The sequence below is a fragment of the Alligator sinensis genome, unplaced genomic scaffold, assembly GCF_000455745.1.
Source record: "Alligator sinensis unplaced genomic scaffold, ASM45574v1 scaffold794_1, whole genome shotgun sequence".
Lineage (NCBI taxonomy): Eukaryota > Metazoa > Chordata > Crocodylia > Alligatoridae > Alligator > Alligator sinensis.
This window is the reverse complement of record NW_005842125.1, coordinates 311,779-339,340: the sequence shown is the minus strand read 5'-3', so window position 1 is coordinate 339,340 and position 27,562 is coordinate 311,779. Positions and strand designations below refer to the sequence as shown.

The following is a 27,562-nucleotide window of genomic DNA, read 5'->3' as shown; positions in this document are numbered from 1 at the left end:
GGGGGGGGGGGGGGGGTAGGGTTGTTATATTTAACTGATGTTTTTTTTCAAAGAGGCAAAGAAATTGTAAGGCTTAGGCCCTGATCTTTCAAATACTGAAGACCATGTTCACTCCACAAGTGCAAATCAAGACAAGAAGACCATTTGCATTTGTGAAATTAAGCCTATGCAGAACTGTTTGCAGCATCAGAACTTGTAGATGAGTGTCTGCAGGATCAGGGTCTTAGCTTCTCTCAAAGCTTGATGTTAATCAAGACATTCTGCAACCAGCTGAAGATAGGGCTCATGACACTGTTCTGCTCTGCAATATATATCTACAGTATGTAATTGTTAGAAAAATGATGTAATCACCTTCTTTTTTTCCTATGCAGCTGCTGTTAATAGCAATGGGAGATCATCTTATGCATTGTGATGAACGAATGGTTACTGTTGTACTGTAATTTTTTAAATGCCAGTTTCCATTAGCACATGCACTCTGGTGTCTCATCGCCGATGCATTTCCATCTATTTTACAGCTAATGGGTTTCCCGCCCCTTGGGTTGTGAGATACTTTCAAACATTTGGTTCCCTACAATTAATATTCTGGTTTTCTAAATAGCAGTTACAGTTAAAGTTACAGCAGCAGCAGCGACAGCTGAGTGGTCACAAGTGGGCTGATTAGCAGAGGCATAGCAGGTGCTGCTGTGTATCACCACAAGTCCTGAGCTCATAGTTATTTCCTCTGGTGACTGCTAGTGAGTTACAAGTGTCAAGACTGTGAAAGGGACACTGTCAGTTGACTTAAGCTCCAAGTTCAGCGTTCGTGAAAATACTAACAAATCCAAGACAACTGTGCCAAGGCCAAGGAGGCCTTGCAGTTCCTGTGACATACAAGCTTGCTTCTGGGAGAAGCGAGTATATAGCATCACCTCATCCCCTTTTCAGACACCCTGTGCTTCCTGAGGTAATCTGGGGACTAATTTCTCTCTCCCTCAGAAACTATGTGGATACCTTAAGATACTCTGCTCTTATGAGGTCACTCATGTAGTATGTGTGTGTGTGTGGTGCGTGTAGAGGGGGTGTAGAGCTTAATAGTATAACCACCATCTCTTGTAACCTCCACCGTGAAATTCAGAAGAGCTGGGCTCATCCTTGGCTCTGCCACTAATTTACTGGATGGCTTTAGTAAAGTCTCTTCTCCTCTCTGTGCCTGAGTTGACCCATCTCTAAAATGGGGATAATAACAATGACCTCCCTTGAGATCTGCTGATGCACAGAGCCAGGCATAGTTGTTAATATAAACCACTCACTGTGCTAGGAGGCTTTGCATAACTGCTAGTCACATTAGGAGATTTAAAGTCAGTATTATTTGAGTTTGTGACTGACTTTGTTGAAAGAATGCTAACTGTCATATTGAATGAAATAGTTTGAATATTTGTAAAGATTGCCCATTAGCCAGTTTCAGGAAGAAGATAGAATCTATCTCCTTATCTAGCTCATTGTTTCGGAGCTACGTGCAAAATGTCCTGACTTCGCCTAAAACCTTAATCTAAATTGTACCTTTAGAAGTTTTTTACAAAGAAAGTAAATGTCCTAAATTCCGAGATATCAAAGCCTAAGGCCTTTTAACCAGACTGGTAAAAAGAAAAGAGTATTTACAGTGATATGGAAGTCTCCCCAAGAATAATTTAAAAATGCTCAACAAAGGTAATTTCTGTTGAGTAAGATCCGAGCCCAAATTTGGGAGTTATGATGAATTGAGTAGGAGGAGCCCAATGACGGCAGCTCACTCAATAAAAACCTGTAACTTACTGTCCCAATTTGGAGGTGACTTCACTTGCAGAACAACGAAGGAAGAATCGCAAGTATAAGTTCAGATTAGATTGATCGCCTAATCAAGCCTCTCCGTGAACACGAATCTCTTAGTTCACGCTGAAGCCGCGGAGCGCCCGAAAGGGACTGAAGGAAGGGGACGTAGTCCTATCACTGGTGAGCCCAGCTCATTGAATCGTATTGCTGAGGCCAGCCTATTGAACCGTACTACTGAGGCCAACCCATTAAATCGTACTACTGAGGAATGAAACCATATTTTGGTATTTGGCTTCTCGGAATTCTAGGATTGTAAGTATATTATGAAAAATAACAGTATTGATTCAAATTTAACTTTTAGTTGTAATTGTAGTTGTTTTTGTAGCACTAATTCTTATAGCATTGTTTGGGAAGGAAGTGCATTTGGAGCATTGTTTCTGATATATGTAATTATTGTGTTTTTAATGTTTGTGGTGTTTCTTAAAGCTAAGCAGTGTTATATACGTAGCAAAGAGTTTTAAAATAAAATTGTGTTGTATAAATTAAGTGTGTAATCATTGTGAAATCGTGCAATCAGCTAACTACTCCCCCAGCCAGTGCATCAAAACGAATCAGTAAATTGTGTGGGATTTTCTCTATTCCATAACCCACTAGAGACACTAACCTTGAGGAATGGATATTTAGGGTGGCTCCTGGTGACTTCCCTTGCAGCTATTTTCCTACATATTCCACATTGGGTCTAATTTCTATCTCATAGGGATCTTCCTTTTTTATATCATGAGCTCATCCCAGCCCAAGGAGTCTGAGATTTTTGTCTCATTCTTTTTCGCCTTGAGAACATCACACTTTTTAGGTTTAGGGGCAGCTCTGGTGCTGGTTTTATAGTATTGCCTAAGTGTAAACACACCCTGAAAGATAATGGGCTAGATCGTCCACTGGTTTAACAAGATGTCCATTCACTGACTGCAGTGGAGTGGTCAGTTCCAGGTATGACAGGTATGCCTGGAATAACAGGCATGACTCTGCTTACGCCAGCAGAGAAGCTGGCCCACTATTTCTACAGAAAAACCAACATCTGGCATCCTGGGGATGTCTGGGTTTTGTGGTCTGGCTCATTCAGGAAGCCAGGTAGGAAACCTTGCTCTCCCCACAAAACAGGTTTGGATGCACTATTCACAGGGGTTCTTGTAGCATGAATTGACAGAGTCCTGTTTCCTTTGTGTTTGGCATACAGCTGGCTTTCACAGACAGCATATAATCCATTCTGGATCATGGGTTCAGCTGCTGAAACACTATCTCCTGTTTGAGGGGGTGGGCAGGGAATGAGGGATGGACACAATAGATGGCAGCCCACTGGGGTTGATTTGGATGCACAAAAGCTGTATGTTCCACAAGAGCTCTACCATGCTCTACCTTTGGTGAATATTTTTAATATCATTGTTTCTGCTTGTCTCTGTAGCACAGGAAACCCAGCCTCTCAACCCTACTTAATTCCAATTGTCCTGAATGACAACAGTCACTCATTACTCTACTGATTCAGGCAGTTTTGCCCCATCCAGCCAAGCATTTAGGTACATACCTGAATTTCACTGGAATCAGTGAAACATAAGGTCAAGAGTTCTCCTGAGCCTGAGAGCCCACTGGATTAACACAGCTCAGCCCCTCTGGTTCCTGTAGTCATCAGCACTCAAAGAAGTGATGTGACCAGCATCATGTCCAGCTGCTTCTACCTCCCCAGCCTGAATGCCCAGGTGCCCATTTACAGCTGGGCCACCATTGAGTGGCCTTTGGTATGTGTTCATGTCCCTTGCTGAACAGGGTTGTACTGAAGCACGTGTTTATAGATTTACATGCCTTTGTTGAATCAGGGTCCAAAGCATTATATACACTTGCCTTGCAAATGTGACTTTAACACATGCACAACAGGTGCTTGTCAGATATGTGCATATCCAGGTATTGAGAAGAGATACGCCTCTACTCAGGGCATCCCAGTAAAGGAGAGCTGTGAATATGAATGGATACCAGGGAAGGTATACCCTGTGGTGATTTGGGTCAGACAAGTACCATACCTTAAACTCATAGGACTCTTCAATAATGATTTCTAACTTGGTATGCTCTCCCAGGACTGGACGCCCAAGCTCTGCAATGCGCCCCTCTTCCTCCTCTTTGCTTGTCAGTGGCTGCTTCTCTTCATTCTCATCTGAAAATAAAAGGGCCAATTTTTGAGCCAAGCGCAATCTTTCTGCCACTGGCTTCTGTCAAAAGAAGCCTTGAACTACTCTTTAATCTGAAATCTCTGGAGCTAAGGCATAAGTGACAGACAGCAGTTAAGAGAAAGGCAGAGGCCATTCAGCAATAGACAAGTGCCTGTCCTGAAAGACTGCCTTCAAGCAATAGCAAACAAGGTCACTGGCTTGAAACTCCTCTGAATTTCAAATGCCTTCTAAATCCACCAGATCCTCTTAAATGTATCCAGTGTCACTGGGAAACATTTGCATTCTCATTCCCAGTCAGCTCTAGATTTTCATCTGTAGCTGCCAGGAGGAATTGTAGGTGAGGCTGGGTGAGAAGTGGTTTTAACATCCTGCAAAAAATTTTGAAATTTAAAAAATGTTTCTCTTTTGCACTGGGAAGAAACCAAGCAAAGTATTAAAAGGAAAAAAAAAACCCCAAAAGCCCCATCGAAGCAGTATCCCAAAATAGTGAAAAGTTCTGAGCTCATCTGAGAGAGAACAGGGTTCTACTCTTTGCTCTCCCTGATCCAGGCCAGACTGTGGCCCTGGGTCTGACGTATCCCAGATGAACATCCTAGCCACCATGCTGTTCTGTGGTGGCTCACATTCAGGTTCTTGTTGGAGCTGTTTTGTTTTGTGTAAATAATTACTGTTTTATTGGAGCAAGGACTTGAACCCAACCTTTTGCATCCCCAGGTGAGTTCTGGCTCCATGGGTCTGGGCAGGCAGCACTGCCCTACCTTACCTCATGTTCTCTGGAAGTTTTGTGGAAACCGATCTGTTCCCAAGAGAGTCTCAGTATTAGCACTTCCAGGAGAAAAAAAACACATTTAGGCAAGAAACTCCTGGCCAGTTCTAATTTTAGGGAAATAAGTGCAGTGAGGGATTTTTCAAGGCACACAACATTGACCTATGTCTGCTCCCAAAGCACCAACAGGGAAACTGCTTTTTTAACTTCAGTGTAGACCAACTGAAGCCTGGACTGTGAGCTCTTGAAGATACATCCTGTATACCCAAGCAAAACTAGATGGTGCATGTGGAAGGATTCAAGCTCTTCACTGCTCTACCTGTGTGTAACTGAAAATGAGGCACAGGTCTAGGAAATGGGCACTAGATGAGACAGGGATTCTGGGGGTAAATGGTCTGAAATCCTATCATTAAAGAACAGATTATATGGTGTATGAACACTGTGGGGATTTTGGCAGAGTTTCTGAGCTTGCATTGTCATCAATAAAACAAAGAAAAATGGCATAGGCCACAGTGGGTGCGCCTACATGAGATGCTGACTGTGCAGTAGCTTGATACTAATGGGTAGTAGCGTTGCATGGCAAAATAGTGTAATTTAAAAGGTGTTTGCTGGCGCTACCGTGCAATAACTCCGATTAGTGTGCATTTATTTATTACCTGCTTATACAAGTACCAAATAAATGCACACAAGTAGCCACTGCACAATAGCGTCTCATGTAGACATGCTCACTGTGATCAGTTAGCTGCACCAGTGTAAATCAGGGGTACATCTGGGATAGTCCCACTGTAGCCAGGTCTGGACTCTGACACCCTTTGAACTGTGGTGCTCTTGAGCATTTAGTGTCAGATTCTCTTCCATCTATTAGGCATGTAAGCAGACATGATGCGTAAGTGTGATTCTATTCCACCTTTTTGGGTCCTGGAAAAACAGTTAACGTACAAGGTGGGTGGGTCCTCCTCCTTCTCACTGTTTTTTTGTGACTCAATCTTAAGGGTCAGATGAACATGTTACAAAAGTAGCTGCAGTAATAGATTCTCAGGACCTGAGCAGGGTGGAAGGGAACCATGTTTAGGTGCCTAAGACCACTTTGATGCCCAGTAGGTGGAATGGAAACTGGCCTTTAATTTTCTAAAAAATTCTTGTTTACCATGCAACTATGACAGAACACTTGCGACAACCAGCAGCATGTGGCGCCTGCATTCGGAGCTAAGAACCAGGAAGAAGTGAGGTTGTGTTTTGAGCGTGTTGCTCCTGGTATGGCTCAGAGAAGAGAAATGAGCTGTGGGCCCAGGCTCTTGTATTCTGGGTGCTTTGTGGTCACTGTTTGTGCAGCAAATCAGGACACTGACAAGGCAGATTTTAGTGAAGATGAAAGAGCAGAGCAGGCAGACTTCATGCCTGTTTTGTGACATGGGATCACGGTAACTTTCCTAAAGTGCAAGTAACAGGTAAGTTCATTGCCGGGAGTTTTATTTGGGTTAAACTCCAAAATTCGTATCTGACCCTCAGCCAGAGAGCTGAATCCCTCTAGGCATGTGTCCTTTGCATATGAACCTCACCTCCCGCATCTCCCACACAATGGTTGCTCCTCCCATTGGGCACTGGGCACTGTCTGCATTTGGGACTTCCCTGTTACTCATGCCCTAGGCAGCCCAACACTACAGAAACACCCGATAGAGGGATGGCCATCAGCCTGTGGCTCCCTTTCTTTCCTTGTTTCTCCCTCTCAATCTCTTGAATTTCTCTTTTCTCCTCTTAATTCCCTTTTCTCTTTGTTCAAGAGTTGCACGGGCTGTTGACAGGTGTGGAAATACAACCAAAAAAGTTGCTAATGTGTCTGCTACCAAAGGAAAAGAAAAAGGAAAAGGAAGAACAATTCTAATTCCACAGAAACTCTCCATCTTTTTGCAAATAGAGGGTTTTCTGCAGCAATGCATCTCAGCTGGCATTGGTCATAACCTTCTTGAAAAGCACTGGCAAGTCAAATAAAGCTCTTGGATGCTGTATCATTGTGTCATAATGATGTGACATTATGATGTGACATTGTTTTCTTATTCTGTTACTGCACTGCATATCAGATGAGTCCATGCCAAGTTATTACCATGTCAACATGAGCAATATCTTGACAACACATATTCTCCCTAAACAGCCAGATGTGGCAACATATTGTATTCACTTGCATACCACACGCTTTCCCCCTCAAAATTTGCCCTCTAAAACTGTGGTGAGTTTTTAAAGTCAGGAAGCTGATTCCTGCACTGGAATGGAGGCATGGGAATGCTCAAATGGTTGCCAGGGCTTGTGCTGGGTTCTGTGCTCCACAGGGGAAAGGTGGAGCCCACTCATTGAAGTCATTTAGCTTCCAGCTGCAACTCAAAAAGCTTCAAGTTTAACCCCATCACAGCCCGGCTGAATTGGCAGTAGGTTATGGCTGCTTCAGCAGAAGCTGCTGCCAATTCAGCAGTGGCTATGACCTGAAGCTTTTCATGCTGCAGCTGGTGAGTGACATAAGTCAGGAGTGGTCAGCCATGGCGAGTCTGTGCTGTGGCACTTAATATTCTGGAACAATCTTTTTTTCTTTCTTTTCATTCTGCCCTCCCAAAACAAGGTGCATGCCTTATTTGGGGGATATGTGGGATGCAGGTAAAGATGGCCCATTTTTTAAAGTAACCACTAAAGGAAGGCAAGTTGCCTCCTTTCTTCACTTGCTCTGTCTCTTGGGACATAATGTGGAAGTCAACAGGGATGCTGGATATGTGAATTTGTCTCTGTGTGACAGACTCACACAGCATGAGAATGCAGCACATATGAGGAGAGAATCTGCTAGCCTGCCCACACAGTCAGCTGGCAAAGCAATAAAACTCCAGGGATTCCTTGAGGAAGGCAGGAACATTTGACACCTCATCAGAAGTTCAGAAGCAGAATATGATTAACGCATGCAGTGCCTGTAACTTAATTATCTGCACAGTTCAAAAAACTACATATATCAGAGCAGTGTCAGCACTGGAAAACACAAACTTTGCAAGTGTCTAAGACAGTTCTGTCAGCACTGCTGCACAGCAGGTGGGAGTTTCCACTGTTTGCATCACATTTGCTTGGAGCAAGGCTTCCCCTTGGGGCCACTCTGCATCCAGTGCAGTAGTAGTGTGGACAGAAAGCAACTGGCTGTGCCATGGATTTCACCCTGCCACAAAGGCTGGTGGCAGTAGAGTTGCTCTATTGCAATTGCCTTCTGTGGCATGGTTCCTTAGCAGCTTCTCTAGCTGCAAAAAAACAAAGAGTGCTTTCATGCAATACCCATTTTGTATCATGTGGACAAAACACACCCAATTTCAAACAACCAAAAAAACACAGCTTTCTGCAGATTATACACAGAGAAGAGAAAAGCCCAGTATCTTTTACAGGATGGGTTGCTATTCTTAATTATCTCTACAGCAGAAACCCCTTCTAGGTCTGCAGAGAGGAGGTACCTGCTATATGCTAGTGCTTCAGTGATTGGATGTACTGCAAGGGCAAACATTTGTCCAGGTGTCTGGTGTGGTCATGTTGCCCAGTTACAAGAGAGCTGTCGCCATAAACAACTGCAATGCATGGAAGCACAGCTGTCCATGGCAAACAGCAATGTGAATTTTACCTGTGCTGGGGAGGTGACATATGGTTCAGTTGTGAGGTGCTCTCCAGAGTGCACCCGGTATCAACCAAATACTGGGAGGACTCTTGGGAGGGATACAGCTTGGTCAAACTCAGTGGAAACTGAGGAGTGCACCAAGCAGGTGGCATGTCAGAATCAAGAGGGGGCTTTCAACCAAAGCACAGGGCACAAGTCACAATGAAGAATATAGGCATGTACGAATTCACTCAGAAATAAGAACCCAGTTTGTGGAGGGCTTTGCTAGGAATGGGCATGGACAGGGGTGGGCCTGTGCAAGAGAGAGGAAAAATAAAACTCACAGCATCTGACAGGCAGGACATGTTTACCCTGCCCAGTGCTGCAGAGAAAGATGAGCTGGCTTGTGCACTGAAACCAGTACAGCCATGTTCTCATGGCATGTGGCACAGGCTTATTTGCCCTCAGAACATTTCCTGCAGTTACAGTGCTCCTGGGACCAGCTCTAGCCTGGATACCCCTACAGCACACTGTTTGGTGCATTGTGGACATACCCTTAAAAGAGAAACAGAAAGCCTGACATAGCCACAGATGTAGAGGGAATGACCCAGATGAGCCGGAACTAGACTGAAAGTCCAAGTCCACTGGGTAATCTCCTTGGCATGATGCAGGACACTTAAGCAGTCTGACCACTCAAGGGCAGAACCATCTGCCTTAAACTCCCTGGGCATGTCAACACATGCATTTACTGCTCATTAAATTTACTGTGCAGTAAGTTACTGCACAGTAAGCAGTTTTTAGGCCAGTATCTACACGTGCAGGCATTAAAGTGCAGTAATGCTGTGTGTGGACTGGCTTGGGACTAAAGTTAGTTCCAAATCAGTCCACATACACAGTGTTTCTGCACAGTAAGGTGTCTACATGTAAGTTACTGCACAGCAACTAATCGGATGTAAATTTGATACATGCATGATGCAGGTATCAAATTTACACTCAAGTTGGCATAAGTCACCATATTTACTGTGCAGTATGGGTGTGCATGTGTAGACAATTTTTGGTTACTGCACAAAAATTTCAGTTACTGCACAGTAAAGGTGCATGTGTAAACATGCCCCATGTCACTTCTCTTTAGGGCACAGCATGCTCCAGAATGCTGAGGAGAAACCATTCAAGAAGTATCAGAAGGCCAGGGATACAAAATGATGCCAAGGTTCATTTCGTCAAGATTTTCACAGAGCTCACTAGAGTTTTGACATTCTTTCGTGTGAAGAATTAATTTCTCCAAGGACACCCCCCCCCCGTCTCTGCCACAGTGATCAGGGCTGAACAGGTAGGAATTATAGCTCTTTAAAGGTTTTCAGCCTAGAAGACTGCAGCTCCTGAATAGTGCAAAAGCAGCCACAATGAACATGTGTATACTGCTGCAATGCATGTTTGTAGGTGTATCTGCCAGCTAGTGTGAAGTGGGAGCATCACACTGGCTACAAAATTCTGCTGACTGTTCTGGAATGAGACCAATTTGCTCAGCCTCTCCAGGTATGAACACACTTGCCTGACTCCACATTGCCCTGTACCTGGTATGGCCATTCCAATTTACTCCTGCTCTACACTGCCTTCCTCCAATGTAAACCAGGCAAAGGGCAATGGAGCAGCACTAGCTCCTTATCTATTCAAACAGACACTATCACATGTATTAATTTGTGCATAGTCAGTTAATACTCACTACCTAGATATAGATATTCTATGTATCCATCTATTGCATGACCCCTGTACATAGAATGCATGTCCCCAGAGGTTTCTTGCAGAGGGTACATGTCCAAACAGGTCTCTTGTAGAGTGACCATGGTCCAAAGGAAGAATGCCTTAATGGGTGCAGAGGTTGGTGGGAAACCAGATGCAATGCAAGAAGGTCTGTCTGGAAGGAGGGAAAACCTGCTCAAGGCATGAGGGATCTGGGATTAGGTGGGCAAGGAAGGAGCACTGTAAGGATACAGGAGGATGTCTGAAAAGGAATGAGCCCCATTCTTGCACAGACTGCAAAATCCTTCAGTCTCTGATCAATAAAAACTAAAGGAAATTCACAGGCAAACAACAATGTTAGCCTGGTGCTGGAGCTGAAAGAATCTCTTACTTGCTTGAGTCAAAAACTATTGAGAGAGCAGGGATAACTCCATTGGGAAAGTAGGCAAGTAACTACAGAGCAAACAAACAAGGGATGAGATGGGGAATTCATCCTTTGAAATCTTCATATCAAGACCAGATGCCTTCTTGGAAGAACTGCCAGAGTCAAACACAGGTAATCAGTCCTAATACATAAGTAACAGGATGGACTTCTCTGGCCTCTGTTATACAGGTCAAATGAGATGACCTGATTTTAAAGTCTATTAATCTATGGTCCTTGCTTAGTGTCTTAGTGAAATGAAGATTCTGAAGTCACTTTGGCCTTGATCCTGCAAGGAACTTCACACAAATCAGGGCTGTACCTCTGCAGAAAACTCTGTTGACTTTAATATGAAAGATAAGATAGTATAAAAGAGATGTGTGTTAAAGCCTATAGAGCTCATGTCAGTACACAAACACTTCAAAGCTGTTAAGTTTGCATTAATTAAACTGTTGTCCTGGATAATCATCAACAAGTGAATACCTTGAATGCTGATTACGGTTGAAGGAAACGGATGTTCTCTGGCTTGGACTTTCCTGAAGACGGGTTTGCCTAGTGAACCAATCAAGAGATAATGAGTGGAATGGATCATACTGACTTGGTGAGAAGCCACCCCTGTGGTGTTAGTAAATTCTATTTCTATGTCACACACAGTTATTTTTTTCCCTAGGCTCCAAGTGCAGACTCTCTTAATGTCAGCTCCCCTTCATTTATGGGATCAAGTAGAGCTACGGATGAAGTCCTTGTCCTGTGAGTGTTCCAAGCAATCAGCTTCAGAGCCCACATGGCAACCTATGGAAATCAATTTCCAATACAAACATCCAATTTCAGACTCAGTGAAGCTGGAATAAGATTAACTGACTGAAGATAAAATTGAACAGTCTATGTCATCTTTTAATTTCATTTAACTGTTCCAATGTTCCATTGGCTCCTCAGAGGAATGGTATAAGTCTGATTGTGCTTCGCAGACAAAATGCTGGAGTGATAAGTGGTACATGAAGTACCTTACCAGTTTAAAAAATAGTTTCCACAGCTCAGAGTTTGAGCTCAACAGGCAGTGCTCCAGTCAATTCTCCCTTAACACTCATTGCTGTTAAGGGGGAGATTGTACTAGTAGATCAGTTTCCCCTGAGCAGCATTCTGAGAGTGTGTACTAAGCAACCAAAAACAACCAAAGGGCAACCATAATGATTAGGAGCATGGAACAAGCTGCCATACCAGGCAAGACTAAAAAGGCTAGGAGTCCAGTCTGGAAAGAAGGCTGAGGGGGATATGATAGAAGTCTATAAAATCATGAAGATTATGGACAAAGTAAACAGGGAACTTGCTCATCAAGTCCCAGAACTAGAGAGCACCCGCTGAAATCAGTAGGTGATAGGCTTAAAATTAAAATGAGAAAGTACTTTTTTATACAACATGTAACTAGTGGAATTCATTGCCACAGGAGGTGTTGGAGGCAGATAGCCTATCCAGATTCAAAAAAGGACCGGATACATTTGTGGATGATAGATTATTAATGGCTAATGAACAGAATGGTTGGAGATGTTTCCCCTGTTATTGCTTAAACAATAATGGTATATGCCAGGGAAGGTACTGAATAAGGGATAGATCACTTTAGAGCAAGGGTTGGACACAATTTGGCCTGCAAGCTGGATCCAGCCCACCAAGAGATTTTATTCAGGCTGTGGCTGGTCCCTCAGCCCTGATTCATAGAATCATAGATTCATAGATGCTAGGGTCGGAAGGGACCTCAATAGATCATCAAGTCCGACCCCCTGCATAGGCAGGAAACTAATGTCTAGCCTAAATCTGCTCTCTGCTAGCTTGTGGCCATTATTTCTTGTAACCCCCGGGGGCGCCTTGGTGAATAAAACCTCAACAATTCCCTTCTGTGCCCCCATGATGAACTTATAGGCAGCCACAAGGTCGCCTCTCAACCTTCTCTTGCGGAGGCTGAAGAGGTCCAGGTGCCCCAGTCTCTCCTCATAGGGCCTGGCCTGCAAGCCCTTAACCATACGAGTGGCCCTTCTCTGGACCCTCTCCAGGTTATCCACATCCCTCTTGAAGTGTGGCGCCCAAAACTGCACACAGTATTCCAACTGCAGTCTGACCAGTGCCCGATAGAGGGGAAGTATCACCTCCTTGGATCTGTTCGTCATGCATTTGCTGATGCACGATAAAGTGCCATTAGCTTTTCTGATGGCTTTGTCACACTGCCGACTCATGTTCATCTTGGAGTCCACTAGAACTCCAAAATCCCTTTCCGCTTCCGTTCTACCAAGCAGGTCATTTCCTAGGCAGTAGGTATGCTGGACATTTTTGTGTGTAGCCCAGTGTGGCTAAGGTGACAAGGTGGCTGGACTCAGCTCCCTGGCAGCCCCATCTCCTTCCACCCAGTCCCACTACCTGGGCATCCTGGCCTGTCTGCCCCGCACCTACCACCAGGGGTGCTAGATGGAGCAAGTGAGTGGGGTCTTCATGGAGACCAGCCCAGGACCCCTGCAGGCAGGGCGTGTTTGGCTGGGTGGATGGGATGGGGCCACGGGCAGGCAGGGAATGGCATCCAGGAACAGGATGGGTGGGTGGGGCCAGGATCATGGGGTGGTGACAGTGCAGAGCCATGTGGGGAAAGGATCGTGGTTCTGCCCTTGGCCCACACTGTCACTGCCTTATAATCCTGGGCCCGGCCTCAGCTGCTCATCCTGCTCCCAGCCACCACTCCCTGCCCACCCATGGCCCTATTCCATCTGTCCGGTTGAGTGCGCCCTGCCTGTGGGGGTTCCTGCCTGGTCTCCATGGGGACCCTAGTCACCTGGTCTGTCTGGTGCCCCTGGACCAGTCTAGTAATCTACCACTTAGGGAGCTTTGGTGAACTGTTGCAGGCTGGGGGAAGAGAGGGGAGGAGGGGTGCTGACCTGGCCCACAACAGCTCACCAAAACTCCCTAAGTGGCCCTCCAGCCCAAATAATCGCCCACCCCTGCTCTAGAGATATCTGGTTCAATTATCTCCCTCCATAGCATCAATTTCTGTCCTGTTGGAGAGAGGATATTGGGCTAGATGGGTCATTGGTCTGACCTAATATGGCATTTATGTTCTAAACCATGAAGACATTTGTGTTTCTGTGTCTCTGTTGCATAAGTACAGAGATCTGGCTGTTCCTGCAGGGCTCATGTACAATCCTCTATGAGTGCCCAGGGTGCTTATTTAAACATTTGTTTCTATTATTATTCCTAATGCAAGATGCTTCTTCCCTGCAACATGGTTCCTTAAGCCATTCTGTCAGCATGAAGGATGAGTAAAGTCAACAAGTCTCCATGATGGGGAAAACCCCTAGCTCAGGCACTTCCTTCTAGGATGCAAACTGGGAGTAACTGGTCCTTGCTTAGAGGAAGGGAAAAAGACCAAAGAATGACTACAATTTAGAAACTTTCAGCTGATGCAATGGTCTTCATGGTGCTTTTGTGACTAAGAATGATTAAGGTGCTACTTAAGCCCACGTCCACCTACAATCTATATTTCAAAATCTCTAAACCTGATACCAATGGCAGTCCACCCCACCCCAGAAACTGCTGCACCTCGGGGCATGAGGCTAAGCCTCCTCCTAGTCTGCCCCTCACTGCAATACATTCCGAACTCAGCTGGGAGTTGCAGGTTATATGTATAATAGAACTTGTACAATTCCCAATTCTTGACTTCCCGTCCTTCTGTACCATACTTCCTGTCTGTACAGCCTATAATTGCAGCCAATTACAATAGGAGACACAAGTAGGGGACAGACTGATGCCTAAAAGGTCTCTGCTCAAGGAATAGAACTGCCTCTTCCTCAAGCAGAGACCTTCTAGGAATCAGTCTTTCCACTACTTGTGTCTCCTTCTATGGTTGGTGGCATCCATCGCAAGATAAGATATAAGTGGGAAGGCAGCTCATATGGGCTTTGGCTTGTTGAGGTGCCTTTATGGTTGACCCTAAAAAGCAAAGTACACATGTATTTTGAGTTCTTGCAGGGCTGCTATAATTTAACCTGAAGGGCAGTACCTTGGACAGCTCAGAATACCGGGGCGGGGGGGGGCGGGGAGGGGGGGGTGGCAAAGGTGGCATGAACCATCAAAGAATGTATCTGAAAATGCTCTCATATTTGGATGATGTCTCCCATTAGCTAACAATCACCCAGACAATCTGCACAATGAGAAATTTAAAAAGTCTATAACCTACTCCCTTCTCCTTCTCCTCCCTACTGTAACATGTAGCAGCTCTGGCTGTGCCCAGCAATGACCCAAGAGGAATCCTTCCTTCTCTTTTATAGCCAGTCTCTGAAGAGAGAGACAGTATCCATAACATTAGATAAAGGGCTGATTTCTCAGGCAACCTTGCTGGACAGTATTCTGCAGTTAGCTCTACTCTTCAGGGATATGTTCTTGGCTGCATATCACTCTGTAGCTGTATTTCTCAGCCAGCTGTCTCCCCACATCATTGATTGCTGAAAGATTTGACATCAGTAATTACAGGAGATGATTCGCAGTTTCTCACTAATCTCTGTCTAATAATAAAGAAGAAAACCCTGCTAACTATTCTTGCTGATGAAAAAAAGCAGTGACAACACTGTTTCCCAGCATGTGGGGACACAGATCAAAACACTTGTCTTCTGCAGAGCCTGGACAGGTCTGGGCACCAACTGGCTTTGCTGGTGACTCTGGTGTGCCACCCACCACATCTCCACTTAGGAGCAGCAACGCCAGAAAATTTATTTTCTCCATCAATAACAATCGATGAATGGAGTGGCAGTGGGGGCTAGGGGTGTAGGGGCTCTAAATGAGGAGAGATCCTCCGTGCTTGATAGAAGGGAAAGATAGGGTTCCCAGGGTTGACTTTCCGAATGATATGGGAATCCACCACCAGGATTCCCACAGGCCTCCAGGATCAGCAAGAGGCCACAGCAACTAGAACACAGGCCCCATGCCTCCTATTACTGCTGCTTTCCCAGCACAACCCCTCTTCCTGGGCAGCATTGCAGCTCCAGGGAAACTGGTGTTCCAAGGTAGTCCCTTTGAGAGGGTTCCCCAGTGTGGGCAAGGACTACAAATTTGTAACACAGCCAAAGACCTGAATCTGGGGAAAAATCCTGCTTGGGAGGGGTGGACACCACTCTGGGGGAGACCAGAGCATGGAGAAGATACAATCAGGTCCCATATGTCTGGGGATGACCCTAGCTCAAACACCTCCTGCCCCCAGCCTTAATCCAGACTGATTTTATACTCACCCTCCCTACAGTCCATAAGGTCATTAGTAGGTGGGATTTCTAACCTTCCCTGTGCCTGCTAGAAACCCCAGGTGCTGCTGTGCTCGAGCACAGGAGCTGTAAAACTTTCTAGCAGACTGGGAGAGTGTTTTCCTATGGTAGGTATTATGTACAACATCCCACCAGTGGCCACCCTGTGTAGATCCCCAGAAGCTGGCCTGAGGGCCCACAGTACACAGAGTGATAGGGACTGGCATCTGCTGCACTCAGAAGCCACATGGGACAGGCTGTCCTAAGACGTAATCAATGCAGTGGGGGTCCCACTTTGGCTGCCTCCCTCAGGGCAGGGGAGAATAGGACTGTCCTTCCACAAGGTGCAGCATTCCCCACACAAGTGCTGTCATTCCACCCACTCTGCCAGTGGTACAAGCTTCACACACCCGTGAAGTTACGTGTGTGAGAAGGACACGGCACTCTCTGTTAGACAAGGTGATGTTAGCACGAGCTGCTCAGTGAGTGATGTAGATGTCAACAATCTGGGTAGGTTGCCAGGGAATCTGGCAGTCCTTTCTTACCGTTCAAAAGTTTCCCTCCATTAAATAGCAATCAAACAAACAGATAAATAGGAAATAAAGAGAAAAGAAAGGAGTGAGCACACAGCCGATAACCCTCTCAGAGAGGAACAGGGGAAAGGGGGAAGGGGGAGAGGGGGAATTAGAAATCCATACCTGTTATTGTGAAGCCACCTGAATGAATCACAAAACAAAAAGAGAGAGAAAGAGAGAAAGAGCAGATTAGCATCCTTTCTGCATTGCAGTGACCTGTACATCACAGTCACTTCCCTCCCCAGGGGGACCCGTATGTTCCCATAATGGGGTGATTGGAAGGGGTAGCTAACCACTACTGTACCAGTCTCCTGTGCCTGGCTGGGACTACCCCCTGTGTGAAGGGGCCCTCAGGGTGGAGTGTCTGTTACACCACTGTTCTTTCCCCCCATGCTGCCAGGCCTTGTGCTCTTTGGGTTCAGAGGTCTGCTTTCTCTGAAAGGGGAGGCTGGGCAGCCTTGGCCCTGGAGTCAGCAAGCCCTCAGGGTGTGTGCATGTTAGACCCTGCAGTAGAAAAAACAGTGCTTCCTGGCACTATATTCTCTTTGCTGTCAAGTCAGCTCTTTGGGGTGCACCAAGGTCAGAGGAATCTCCCCCCCACCCCCCACAAATGGCTCTATGGCTCACCCCCTGCCCAAAAAGCTCCAGGATCAGTCTCTGAGTGCTCTGAAGGAGGCCAAAGCCACTAGGGCATATATCTAATCTGCAGCTGCTCAGACTCTAAACTCTCAGCTGTTCAGACTCTACCCTGGTATTCATGGGAGCCAGGTTACTAGGCCTAGCTAGAGCTGCCCCTGTTGAGATGCAGCATGATAGCTCTCCTGAATGAAAACAGAGGCTCTACTGAAAAGGTAACAACAGTTCTGGCTGTCTCTTAACAGAGCTGAGTGTGCATTGTGAGGAGCACACATGTATGCATGTGTGTATGTGTGTTCTTCCTCCCCACCCCTGTATCAAACACATGTAGCCAGACTTCCCCACTCCTAGCACTGGTCATGGTCTAGTGAAGTGCCTTTGGCAGCATCCAGGTGGACAGCAGGGTTAGAGTTGTGGAGATGGCTTGCCCTACTCATGCCCATGGAAGGCCCTCTCTGAGCACAGACTGGGGTGGTGATAGGACACTCTTAACCCTGGTTACTTTCCCACTTGGTACTCTCTGACTGGTTCTACTGGGGCAAGGACTACATGTAGTGCAGTTTGGGAAATGTCAAGAATGTTAAGAGTCAGTGCAAAAACTGAGCTGTGAAAATTATTCACAGTCCTACCAGTCAGGTAGAAGAGGGATGGTGTTTCTTTGGGAGGCAGTGGGCATAGCTAGAATTACACCGATCAAGCTCTTAGCTTGCTTAGGCCCAGGGCATGCCACAGACCCACTGGGAATGTGCCTGGAAACTACTGGTGCTGGGAATGATGGAGCTTCCTCTTTTTAGTCTCAGTTCTTCTCCCTAGGACCTCACTTGTTTGAATCTTTGCCCAGTATGGGAAATTTCCAAAAATAAAAATGGCAGGGGAGGGAGATGAACTACAAAATTTATGCCAAGTATGAAGAATTTGGGGACTAAAGGGAGGGAATAAATTTGGGGAGGTTTGGCTGGAGAAGATGGTTTTCTCTACCTCCTTTACCTCAAAGCCTAGGCATGCTTAGATAGCCATGGGAACATGGCTGCTTTACCTACAGCAACATGCAGAGATTTACCAGCATTGTTACCACTGCCCTGAGTAACATTTTCTACAATCACTTGGAACTTCGCCCAGTGTCCATTGAAGTCTGCAAGGGCCAGATTCTATTTCTATATCTCTGATTACAATGGATATTTTATTTCTTATGATTATGTCATGGGACATGGATTAATTTGAACAGCTCAGTAACAGTGTAAATCTTGGAGACTCCTAGTACACTTTACTATGAATGGGAGCACATTTCTCATTGAAAACCTTCAGAATGTCAGCTGTAAATCAAATAAATCAACTGTATTGAATGTGGCCAGGCAGCCAGGTTCTGACACCTCACTCAGGCTTAGGGCTGCCTAATTCCCCAGATACTCCCAATGTTCTCAATGGTGTTACTTGCCAAGTAAGGTAATACTTGCTGCAAGTAAGGGTGACAGAATCAGACTCCATATGTGTGTGCTGGTTGACTGGAATTTCCCCAGGAAGCAAGCTCCAAAACTTCTCTAAAATTCCTTGCTGTAAGTAAAGCCACTTTGAATGACATTCAATGGTGGCCCTGTGATCTACCATTCCTTTAACACAAGAGTTTGTTTCTCTAATGGTCTTTGGAGCATATACTCAACATAAGAATGCAATATGAATTACCTGAGCTTATTAACAACTGTAAAAGAGAATATTATGAGCAAAAAGAAAAGTCAAACAAAATAATCACTGTCTGACAATAGCAAGATGAACTGCAAAAAAATGGAAAAGAAATACAAGAAATGCAGCGCTTACCAAGCTCATTCAACAACAGGGCTGTGAAGACAGACAGAGACAAACACAGAAGAAGAAAAGTAAATGAATAATGAAATTAAAAGGAACATCCACAGAAAGACTCCAGATCCCATGGCAGATAATTCATATCTGTAAAGTTGCAGGACAACATTAGTACCAAGAAAGAGTGCCAAAAATAAAGAACAGAAACATTTCATGGGTATAGATTGTGAATTAAAAAAAAACCCAACATGGTGATATGGCATAAAAAACACACTTAAAAATTCATTCTCCCCTTTGGGCCACAAACCCATGAAACTTCCATGGACATCAATGATAGTTCTGCCACAGATTGAGGAAAGAATATGACCCAAGAGATGTATACAAGGGTACTCTGCTATATTCTGTGACTTCCTTTAGCAGTCTAAATGCAAACAACAACTGCTAAGATGGCCTGATTTTTATGGGAAGTGGAGAATGAAAGAAGTACAGTTTGTACTGGGGCTTCACTCAAATAAAGTACAGCATTTTTTCTGTCACTTAAAAAAATGACAGTTGACGATCTGTTAAAAAAATAACTCTGTTAGCACTCATGTAGCTTTTTGGATCCTTCAAGCACTCAACACATTTTAGCTAATTGATTCTCACAACACTCTGTTAGAGGCTGGGAGCTATTTATTAGAGTGATTTTAAAGAGAGGAGGACTGAAGTAAAGAGGGGAGCAGATTGCTATTTTCAAAAGTGATTTTAGGCCCCTCCATTTTGAAGACACTGAGGCTTGATTCCAGCAGTGCTAAGCCTACAGTGGTGCCAACTCCAAGTGTTTGATGAGCATAAAAATAATGGCATCTAAAATATATATATACAGGAGGTTTTAATTCCTTTTTCTTTGTCTCTGATAGCTGAATCTTGAAGGTTGCACATTTCTGAATGGGTTAGTCTCTAAGATGACACCCTAACCAGACTTCTTTTCATCTTCAAGATTTTCTTGGTAACTGCAAGAGCTAAATACATTGTTTTTTAATGGGAAGTTAATAGTCTCTTATTACTGCCCAACTCCAGCAGCTGGAACTTTAAAATAAACATGCCAGATACTGCAAGATTCAAGAGAAAATCAAAAGAGTCGGTAACACTGAGCCTATGCAGCTCCACAGGCAGCCAATGGACACAGTATCAAAAATCATCAGTGTCCATGGCTCATTTTGTCTTAGCATCACTGTGCTATTCCCATAGGACATGTCCCATTTGCTGGGATGACAGTGCTTTCCACTACTGTGTCAAACTAAGGTGACTCTTCCACTAGTTCAAACTAGGCAATCACTTAAGACAACTGCAAACTTTATGTACAGGAGAGTTAAAAAAGTCTGTACAGGGGAGTTAAAACACTCTCACCAGTGAAATGCAGCATTGCTGAGGTGTCCTTTCGGTGCTTCACAAAATTGTCCGTTTTGTGTGTTAGGGCGGAAAGGGCTGGTCCTAGACAAGAGGCAACCCTGCTCCCTGAGTGAAAGGGGAGTGTACAGGAGAGAAGAAGCTTGCTGGGATGGTCAGCAGAACTGGATTTCACCAGTGCATTTCCCTGGGAGGACTGGAAATGTGGCCATTGTTTACACAAAGTATGCCAGGAGGTGGGCGCACCTTTTCCAAAGGCTGCTTGTGAGCCAAGTCTGTGCTCTCCTCCCTGATCCATTTATGCCTAGCTGGCATAAAGTGGTGGCAAGGTTGTTGGGAAATACTGCCCAGAAGGTATAAAGGTGGCCAAGCAAACATCCCACTGGTTTAACCAGGGAAGCTCAGTGCAGGGCTGAGTCACTCCTGGCCCTATCTCTTCTATGGAGAGCTCAATGCCAGGGTGCATCCCTTTCTTCCTTAGCACTCAAGCTCTGTACCTTCTGGCACTTGGCAGTGCAAATGTAACTAGCCAGTTAGGAATGTTTGTCTTAGGCAGGGCAGAATTATTTGGGATCATCTTTGTGCTTTAAAGTTGCTTGCTGAATTTTTTTTTCTCCCAAAGGCATAACTGTTTGTAGCCAAAAAAAAGGTGCATTTTACTTGCATCAAGTGGAAACAGCCTGGAGAGGATGCCTTGTCTGAGTCAGGTATTAAACCAGGCTACATTATCTTCCTCTTTTATTCTTTGTTCACTGGTTCAATTAATTAGTGCTTTTTAATATGGCAGCTACAAATGAAGAAACATTTCTTAGGCATTTGGATTTTTTTCCCCTGTAATAGGCTATTTTTTACATACTGGGGGAAAAAGAACTAAAAAAATTGCATTATGCTTCAGCCTCTGTACATCAACACTGCATAGACATAAAGTGAGTTTAAGCTTCATTGCCCTCTGGTAATCAACATGTTTCAAATTTGAGCAAGCAAGCAGCCCTAGGGAATGGGATTATTCATGTGCTTGAAGTAATACACAGGGCCCTGACTCAGGCCAGTATTTCAGCATGTGCTTGAGTCCATTCTGGTTCAGGAGAGCACTGAAATGGAGACTCTACTTTAAACAGATGCCCAATGGTTCTTGTGAACAGGGCTGTTTTCCTGAACTGGTCACAGGTGGGTGCTTTGCTAAATCATCTCACTGAACATCAACAGGTCATAACAGGAAGAATGTCCAGTATTTTTAAGTTAATTTCTCAGGGTAAAATCAGTTTAGAAAAGTAAGTATCCCTTTTCTTTCTGAGAATGTACTTCCAGTTGCTTTAGAGAAGTGGTTCTGTTCTGTGGGATGGAAGTGGAAATTGATTTAATTTCCCTTTTGAGGAGATATATAGAGCAGGATTCTGTAGTCTGTGCCTAATGGGCCAGATCCTGCCCATGAAGAGACTGGATCTGGCCCTTGGCTGAATGCTCCAACAATGGGAAAGGAGAAGGCGCCACCAGGATCCTAATTGCCTGCTCTTTCCTATCTATTCCCTTTGCAAATGGCTGTGGTCCACAGTGGGGACTGGGTCACAAGCAGCGGCCCATTGTGACAAAAGGTGAGCAACTCCTGGTTTAGAGATATGTCTCTTTAACTGGACCTTCCATGTAGTTTATTTATTTGCCTTCAGGTACTTTGACTACAATTTTGACCACAGAAGCCTTACTGGAATAATTTGTAGGGGCCATGATTTTGAGCTGCTTTGAGTTCTTTATACCTGTGTCAAATAGGTTAAAAGTATAACTTTAAGAATGTGATTTTTATTTGAACTTGCTAATCTCCCAATCAAAAGTGAGCAATGTCATTTTTTCATTAGGAAAGACTGGATTTTGTTAGATTAAACCCAAGTGCACATATCCAATTATACTGCAGCATTTTGAAATGTCTTCATCTTTTGATATGGTTTTAATGTCAATATCCTGGGTTCTTCAACATGGCTATGTGCTGCGCTGCCTCCTATTGGGTGGAAAGTGAGATGTAGGACACTTTCAGCGGCTAGATGCTGATAGATAGCCTTTGTCAAAAGCACTCCAGCAATATGTATGAACAAGTTGGTCTTCTCTGTCCATTGCAGGTTTTAGCAGGTGTGAACCATAATGATTTATTCTTAGGAGTGCTTAAATTCATTGCCTCATGAGTGTGAGCTTTTCACAGCTGATTGCTCAACAGCTTACCACAAGATGAGTTTTTATTTAATGCCAACCTTGATTGAGTGGGGCCTAATCAGTGGGAATATCATTATAAAAAAGGAACAAATAAATAAATAAACAACAACAAAAAAAGGAAAGTTGCTAAGCTTCAGAGGAGATATGGCAAAATATTTGGAAGCCAAAGTGCGAGGAGAGAGCAAGTGTGAGAGTAGGGAGACACAGAGAAAGCAGACTACAATTTCTCGAGGTTTGGTCTGGTTTTACTCTCACACCTTTCATTCCTCTTCGTAGCCATATTGGTTCCTCAAGCACAAGGAAGAAACTGCACTCTTTCTCATATTCCTCACGGTCAAGTATTTTAAGGGTAATGAATTTCCTGTGGGAACACAAGACAAAGGCAAAACAAATGGTTGGCTTCACACACTCATGCGTTAAATTCAACCAGGCGAGACAGTTATTGAGATGATGTGAAGGGAGAAGGCAGCAACACATCCTGCCTCAGTGATGTATGTAAAGGAGCAAAAAGCCTGTCACTGAGCTTTGGTGACTTTGTGATGAAAATGAGCCTATCAACAGACTGAACTCTAAAATGATGTAACTTGGTTTACATTGCTTGGTTTACATTACATAGTATTGCATGGAAAAAGAAATTAGGCCATCAGAGTGGGGGCTGGTTGGATATCTCAGCCAATTTGCTTCTGGATTATATTTTTCAATAACAAATAGCTTAATAACAAATATCTTTGATGCAGCAGGAAGTGGGTTGCACAGCACCATTTCAGTACCATACACTAAGGTCAGCTTCTCAGCTGACATCAACTGGTGCAGTTCCACTGAAGTCAGAGTTAGGGAGATCTATGCCAGGTAACAATCTGGCTCATATTTTCAGTATTCAACTACAGGACCCCACATCCAAATTCAAAGTGTAATGGCATGGTTTTTTGTTCAGCTCAAGGCCCTGGTGACTTGGCTCCTGCCCTTTTACATAGACAGAGGAATGTGTACATCAGAGTCTACGTATTGCCAAGTGCCAGGCATCCATGAGTGATGAGGACAGGCACACGCAGGTTGGGCTCAGCCTCAGAGCAGATCCCCCACCTTTCTTCTCACTCATCTCCACCAGACGTGGCTCCCCAATCTCAAGGTAGAAGGTCTTGTTTTTCTCATACTCCTCATCATCAATTATTTTGACTGATATTGTTTTGCTGAAACAGAGAAGAAGAACAGAGATTGAAGAGTAAGGGGGGAAAAGGAAAATAAAGGAGAAGGAGAAACAGGAAAGAGGACAGAAATGTCAAAAGGTTAATTTGGGAGGAGAACCATCTAGTAATTCTCTCAGGGGGTCAGTTAGTTTCCATGCACCCACAGCATTCTGCAGTACAGTTCATGTATAATAGCTATGAGCATGTTAGAAAGGGAGGCCTCGCTTTCTGACTGGGATAAGTATAAGCCACTCTGCTGTGAATTATGTATCTAGCCCCTCTGGCCCCATAGCTGCCTTTGGCCTGTATTCTTCATAGGCTGTGCCTCTGGGCCTTCTTTACATTATGCAACTTATGTATGGGCTCCATGGAGGGGGCCTGAGGGAAGGTGAAATGGACCCCTCTGTTGAGTCTCTAGGGCCTTCCTGTCAGGGAGATGTAGAGAACATGAAAAAGAACTGGCCTTCTGGCAAGGTAGCCTGTCCCAGACCAAAGAGTGGATAGAGGAAAACCAGCAGCAGGCTCATCGGTGCTAGAGAGGGAAAAGCAGAGGTGCTGGGAAGAGAAGAGTAAAAGAGATCTTTTCTCAGAAATCCCTGATCTGGGCTCTACTGTATAGAATGTAAGTGTGTGTGTGCATGCATGTGTATGTGTGTGTGTAAACACATATGTACACACACACAGAACTTGCACATGTGGTACTAGAGTTCCAGCCATGTCAAAGTGTGTCTACATAGTCAAGGAATCAAAACAAAGGCCAGGCCCGATACCTGCCTGAATCTCCATCCCTTCTTTCTCGCACAGGCCATGGCAAAAGCAGACAGGTTCTGTTCATTTTATACTCTGGACACCTGAGGGCCCAGCTCCATGACAGAGGTGTCTCTCCAAACACCGATACATGCCCCATCCTCATGTGGCCAGTGAAGCCTGCCCAATTAGATCCTTCTTTTGACAATGCAGGCTGGCTAGGGTCACAGAGTGCTGGTAGGTCCTCTAGTATCTGCTGTTGCCAGGTCATGCTGATCACCACTGGGCCCAGGTGAAATCCTTAAGCTCCTCTCAAACAATGGAAGTTTTGCCTGTGTATGGACTGAGGAGAAACTGAAGGTCCCATTTTACCCACATCGTTGGCCCCATTATCCCCAGCAGATCCGTTGAGGGGATGAGTTCCACCCCTACAGCATACTCTATATGTCCCTCAAGCCTGGACATACTCAGTTATAGGGGAGGGCTGTGAGCCAGCTGGACTCCAACTTATGGGGAACATACCGAATGGCTGCATTAAGCTTATGAAAGTATTGTGTTGTAGCCCCTGGAACATAGCTTATTATCAGGGTCTGGAGGAGCCAAAACCTCCTGCCAACCTCAGGCCCATAGGGACTCAAGCATATCCTTCACAAAATCACAGCGAAGCAGGGCTGGAAAACATTTCAGGAGGTCATCTAGTCTACCCCTGCTCAAGGCAGGCTTATCGACCATCCTAGACAAGTTGTCTAACCTTTTCATAAGAAAAACGTCATGAACAACCGTCACACACAACTACCAGGCAGAGTGTCTGAAACATCAAAAACACCCTAACTTGCCACAGGTAAAGCATGGGAATGAGGGTGTCAATATCTTGCCACTGCAAGAACAGGAAGCTGTTGTTAAAATATGCTCAATAGGAAGAGGGCCATACCCCTGCTACAGAGGAAGGCAAAAACTTCCACAGGTCATGCCAGTCTGACCATGGGGTAAAATTTTCCTGAACTCAAATGTTCCTAAGCAGAGGAGTAAGAGTAAGACCCTCCAGCGAGGAAACTTTGTTTTGTTTTTTTATCCTAGCAAGAGCATCAGCACACCTCAGTCAAAGTCCCCAGCCTTGGCTGCAGCCAACACCCCAATACTTCTGAGGAAGGCTAAATAAAACCCCAGAGGGGGTTTGTACAGTAGGGGAGTGAAGTACTCGAAAGCAAACCTTATCCTTTGCTAGACATGTTTGGAAAACAGGTGCTCACCAGCGAATGTTCACCAAGTTTCATCTCCTTTAGGCAGAGGGGAGGGCAGCAGGGTGGATTTGATTGAAATCAAATTGATTTAAAATCATGATTTAAATTATGATTTAAACTACTGGTCAGGAAGCCTCGACTTAATCATTATTTTCTACAAAAAGTGCATTCTTGTTGTTTGGTATCCTTTATTCATTTCACTTCTTCAAACTTTGTACTTTTAGAGAGAGGTAAGGGCTTGATTCTGTGTACACAGACTTGCAGAGAGACAAGAGGGCTCATGGGTAGGTAATCAGATCTGTTATCTCTCATCTCCATATACTGCTGTTAATAAGGATGTTATCTCTGGAGACACGAATCTACAGTTTGAGAACTGAAACTAAGCATCACAGAGACGCTTAATGGGATCTTTGAGACCAGTGGTTCTCAACTTTTTTTGTATCAGGACTCCTTTATAAACATCAGTGGCCAGTCCCAACTCAGTGCCCCTCACTCCCGACCTGCTGTCCTCCACCCCCAGGCCCCAGTCCCCCAGCGTGTGGCTTATGGGGCAGGTGTCTGGGGTGGGTGGCCCAAGCAGCCCCTTGCAGGCTTGAAGTCTGCCAGCTTGCCAGGGAAAAGCCACAGCTTCCCTGTTTTTCTCCTTTAAAGGAGAATCCATTTTTAAAGTTTGTGACCCTTTCATATAGTCTCGCAACCCACTTTTGGGTTGTGACCCATGGGTTGAGAAACGCTGTTCTAGACTGAGTACTGAGTCCCATTGGGTAGAGTGGTTTTCTTTAATCTTTACTCATCTAGAGAGGAGCCTCTGGGACCCCATAAGATTGGGCCCCTACTATAATCCATGGCCTGTTGTGACCTATTTATAAAACTTCTATAAAAAGGTTACATGAATATGTTGTCTCAAATAATATATAATTAGAAGTTATAATCCCTATTCCATGATATCTTTGAGCTTTAACGTATCTTAAATTAAAACTATCTTTATATAGGTTTATTTTTTTTTAAAAAAGCATCTTAACAAAAAAAATCTGATTAAATTAAAAAATTTGATTTAAATAAAAAATCTGATTACATTTTTTTTAATTGTTGATTTTTATCCACCCTGGAGGGCAGGACTGTGAGTGAAGACTGGGATTTGGCCCAGTGTATATGACCTAGTGTGAAACATGGACCATTATTTCTCTAGCTTCTGCTCTATCCCTTTAAATATGGCTCTTGGGAAGGGTTTGTCACTGTCACAATAAGAGGCCAGGACAGTCGCACCTAATTCACTCCAAACAACTCTTCCCAGGAATGGCTGAGGATCTGGGTGCAACATCCTTCACAGATGCCTAAAACCACAGTCAGCAGCAGGCAAGTATCTAGAAAGGTACAAAAATTACCTGCAAAACATACCCTCAGTTCCTCAACACCCTTTGGTGCTGCCTAATGCCTTGTGACCTCTCAGGTTGGCACTGGTTAGCTTGAGTTATTACTTATTAGAGCCTTTACTAGCACAAAGATTCCTGGCAGCTGTTCATCCATTATATTTTTCTGTGGCTTCCATATTTCATTTACACTTTAAAATGGAGAGAGCTTAGATCTGCTTCTGGCCTCTTAGTAGTGATAAAGGCTAGATAAAATCCACAGGTTCTGGGTGACACTCCAATGTTTGAAATAAATTAATAAACCAACCTCTTGAAGCTACAGTGTGATGTTTAACCTAAGCACCTATATCAATGAAACAGGCAGGTTCTGACAAATCTATATATGAGATGATGGTCAGTTGCTCTGTTCAGATTTTGAAGTTATCAGTTTTATAAGTCCACATGTAACGCTACACTTACAACTTTTAGGGGTGCACCAATCTATCGGTTGGCTATCGGACTGGCACCAATAAAAGGAGAAAGGATGTTATCGGCCATCGGCTTTTTTGGTCATTGTATGCATTTCCCTGAGCAAAAGTGGTCGTAAATAGCATGTGGGAATTTCCCTCTGTATCCCCTT

The 27,562-nt window shown here is 44.5% G+C and overlaps 1 protein-coding gene across 11 annotated transcripts in view; it reads right to left on the bottom strand.

Annotated features, from left to right (window-relative positions):
• Positions 1–27,562, bottom strand: part of SLC8A1 (solute carrier family 8 member A1) — a 348,746-nt gene that overhangs the window by 35,995 nt on the left and 285,189 nt on the right. For 7 of the 11 annotated variants that reach the window (XM_025205695.1, XM_025205692.1, XM_025205694.1 and 4 more), the window contains 6 exons: positions 23,482–23,588; positions 18,829–18,849; positions 16,504–16,521; positions 16,351–16,368; positions 11,022–11,090; positions 3,858–3,988 (listed from right to left, as the gene is read on the bottom strand). In XM_025205695.1, coding sequence (XP_025061480.1) covers positions 3,858–3,988; positions 11,022–11,090; positions 16,351–16,368; positions 16,504–16,521; positions 18,829–18,849; positions 23,482–23,588 — 364 coding nt within the window. The remainder of the gene's footprint in view (positions 1–3,857; positions 3,989–11,021; positions 11,091–16,350; positions 16,369–16,503; positions 16,522–18,828; positions 18,850–23,481; positions 23,589–27,562) is intronic. The other 4 variants (XM_025205696.1, XM_025205701.1, XM_025205697.1 and 1 more) reach the window with 2 other exon arrangements.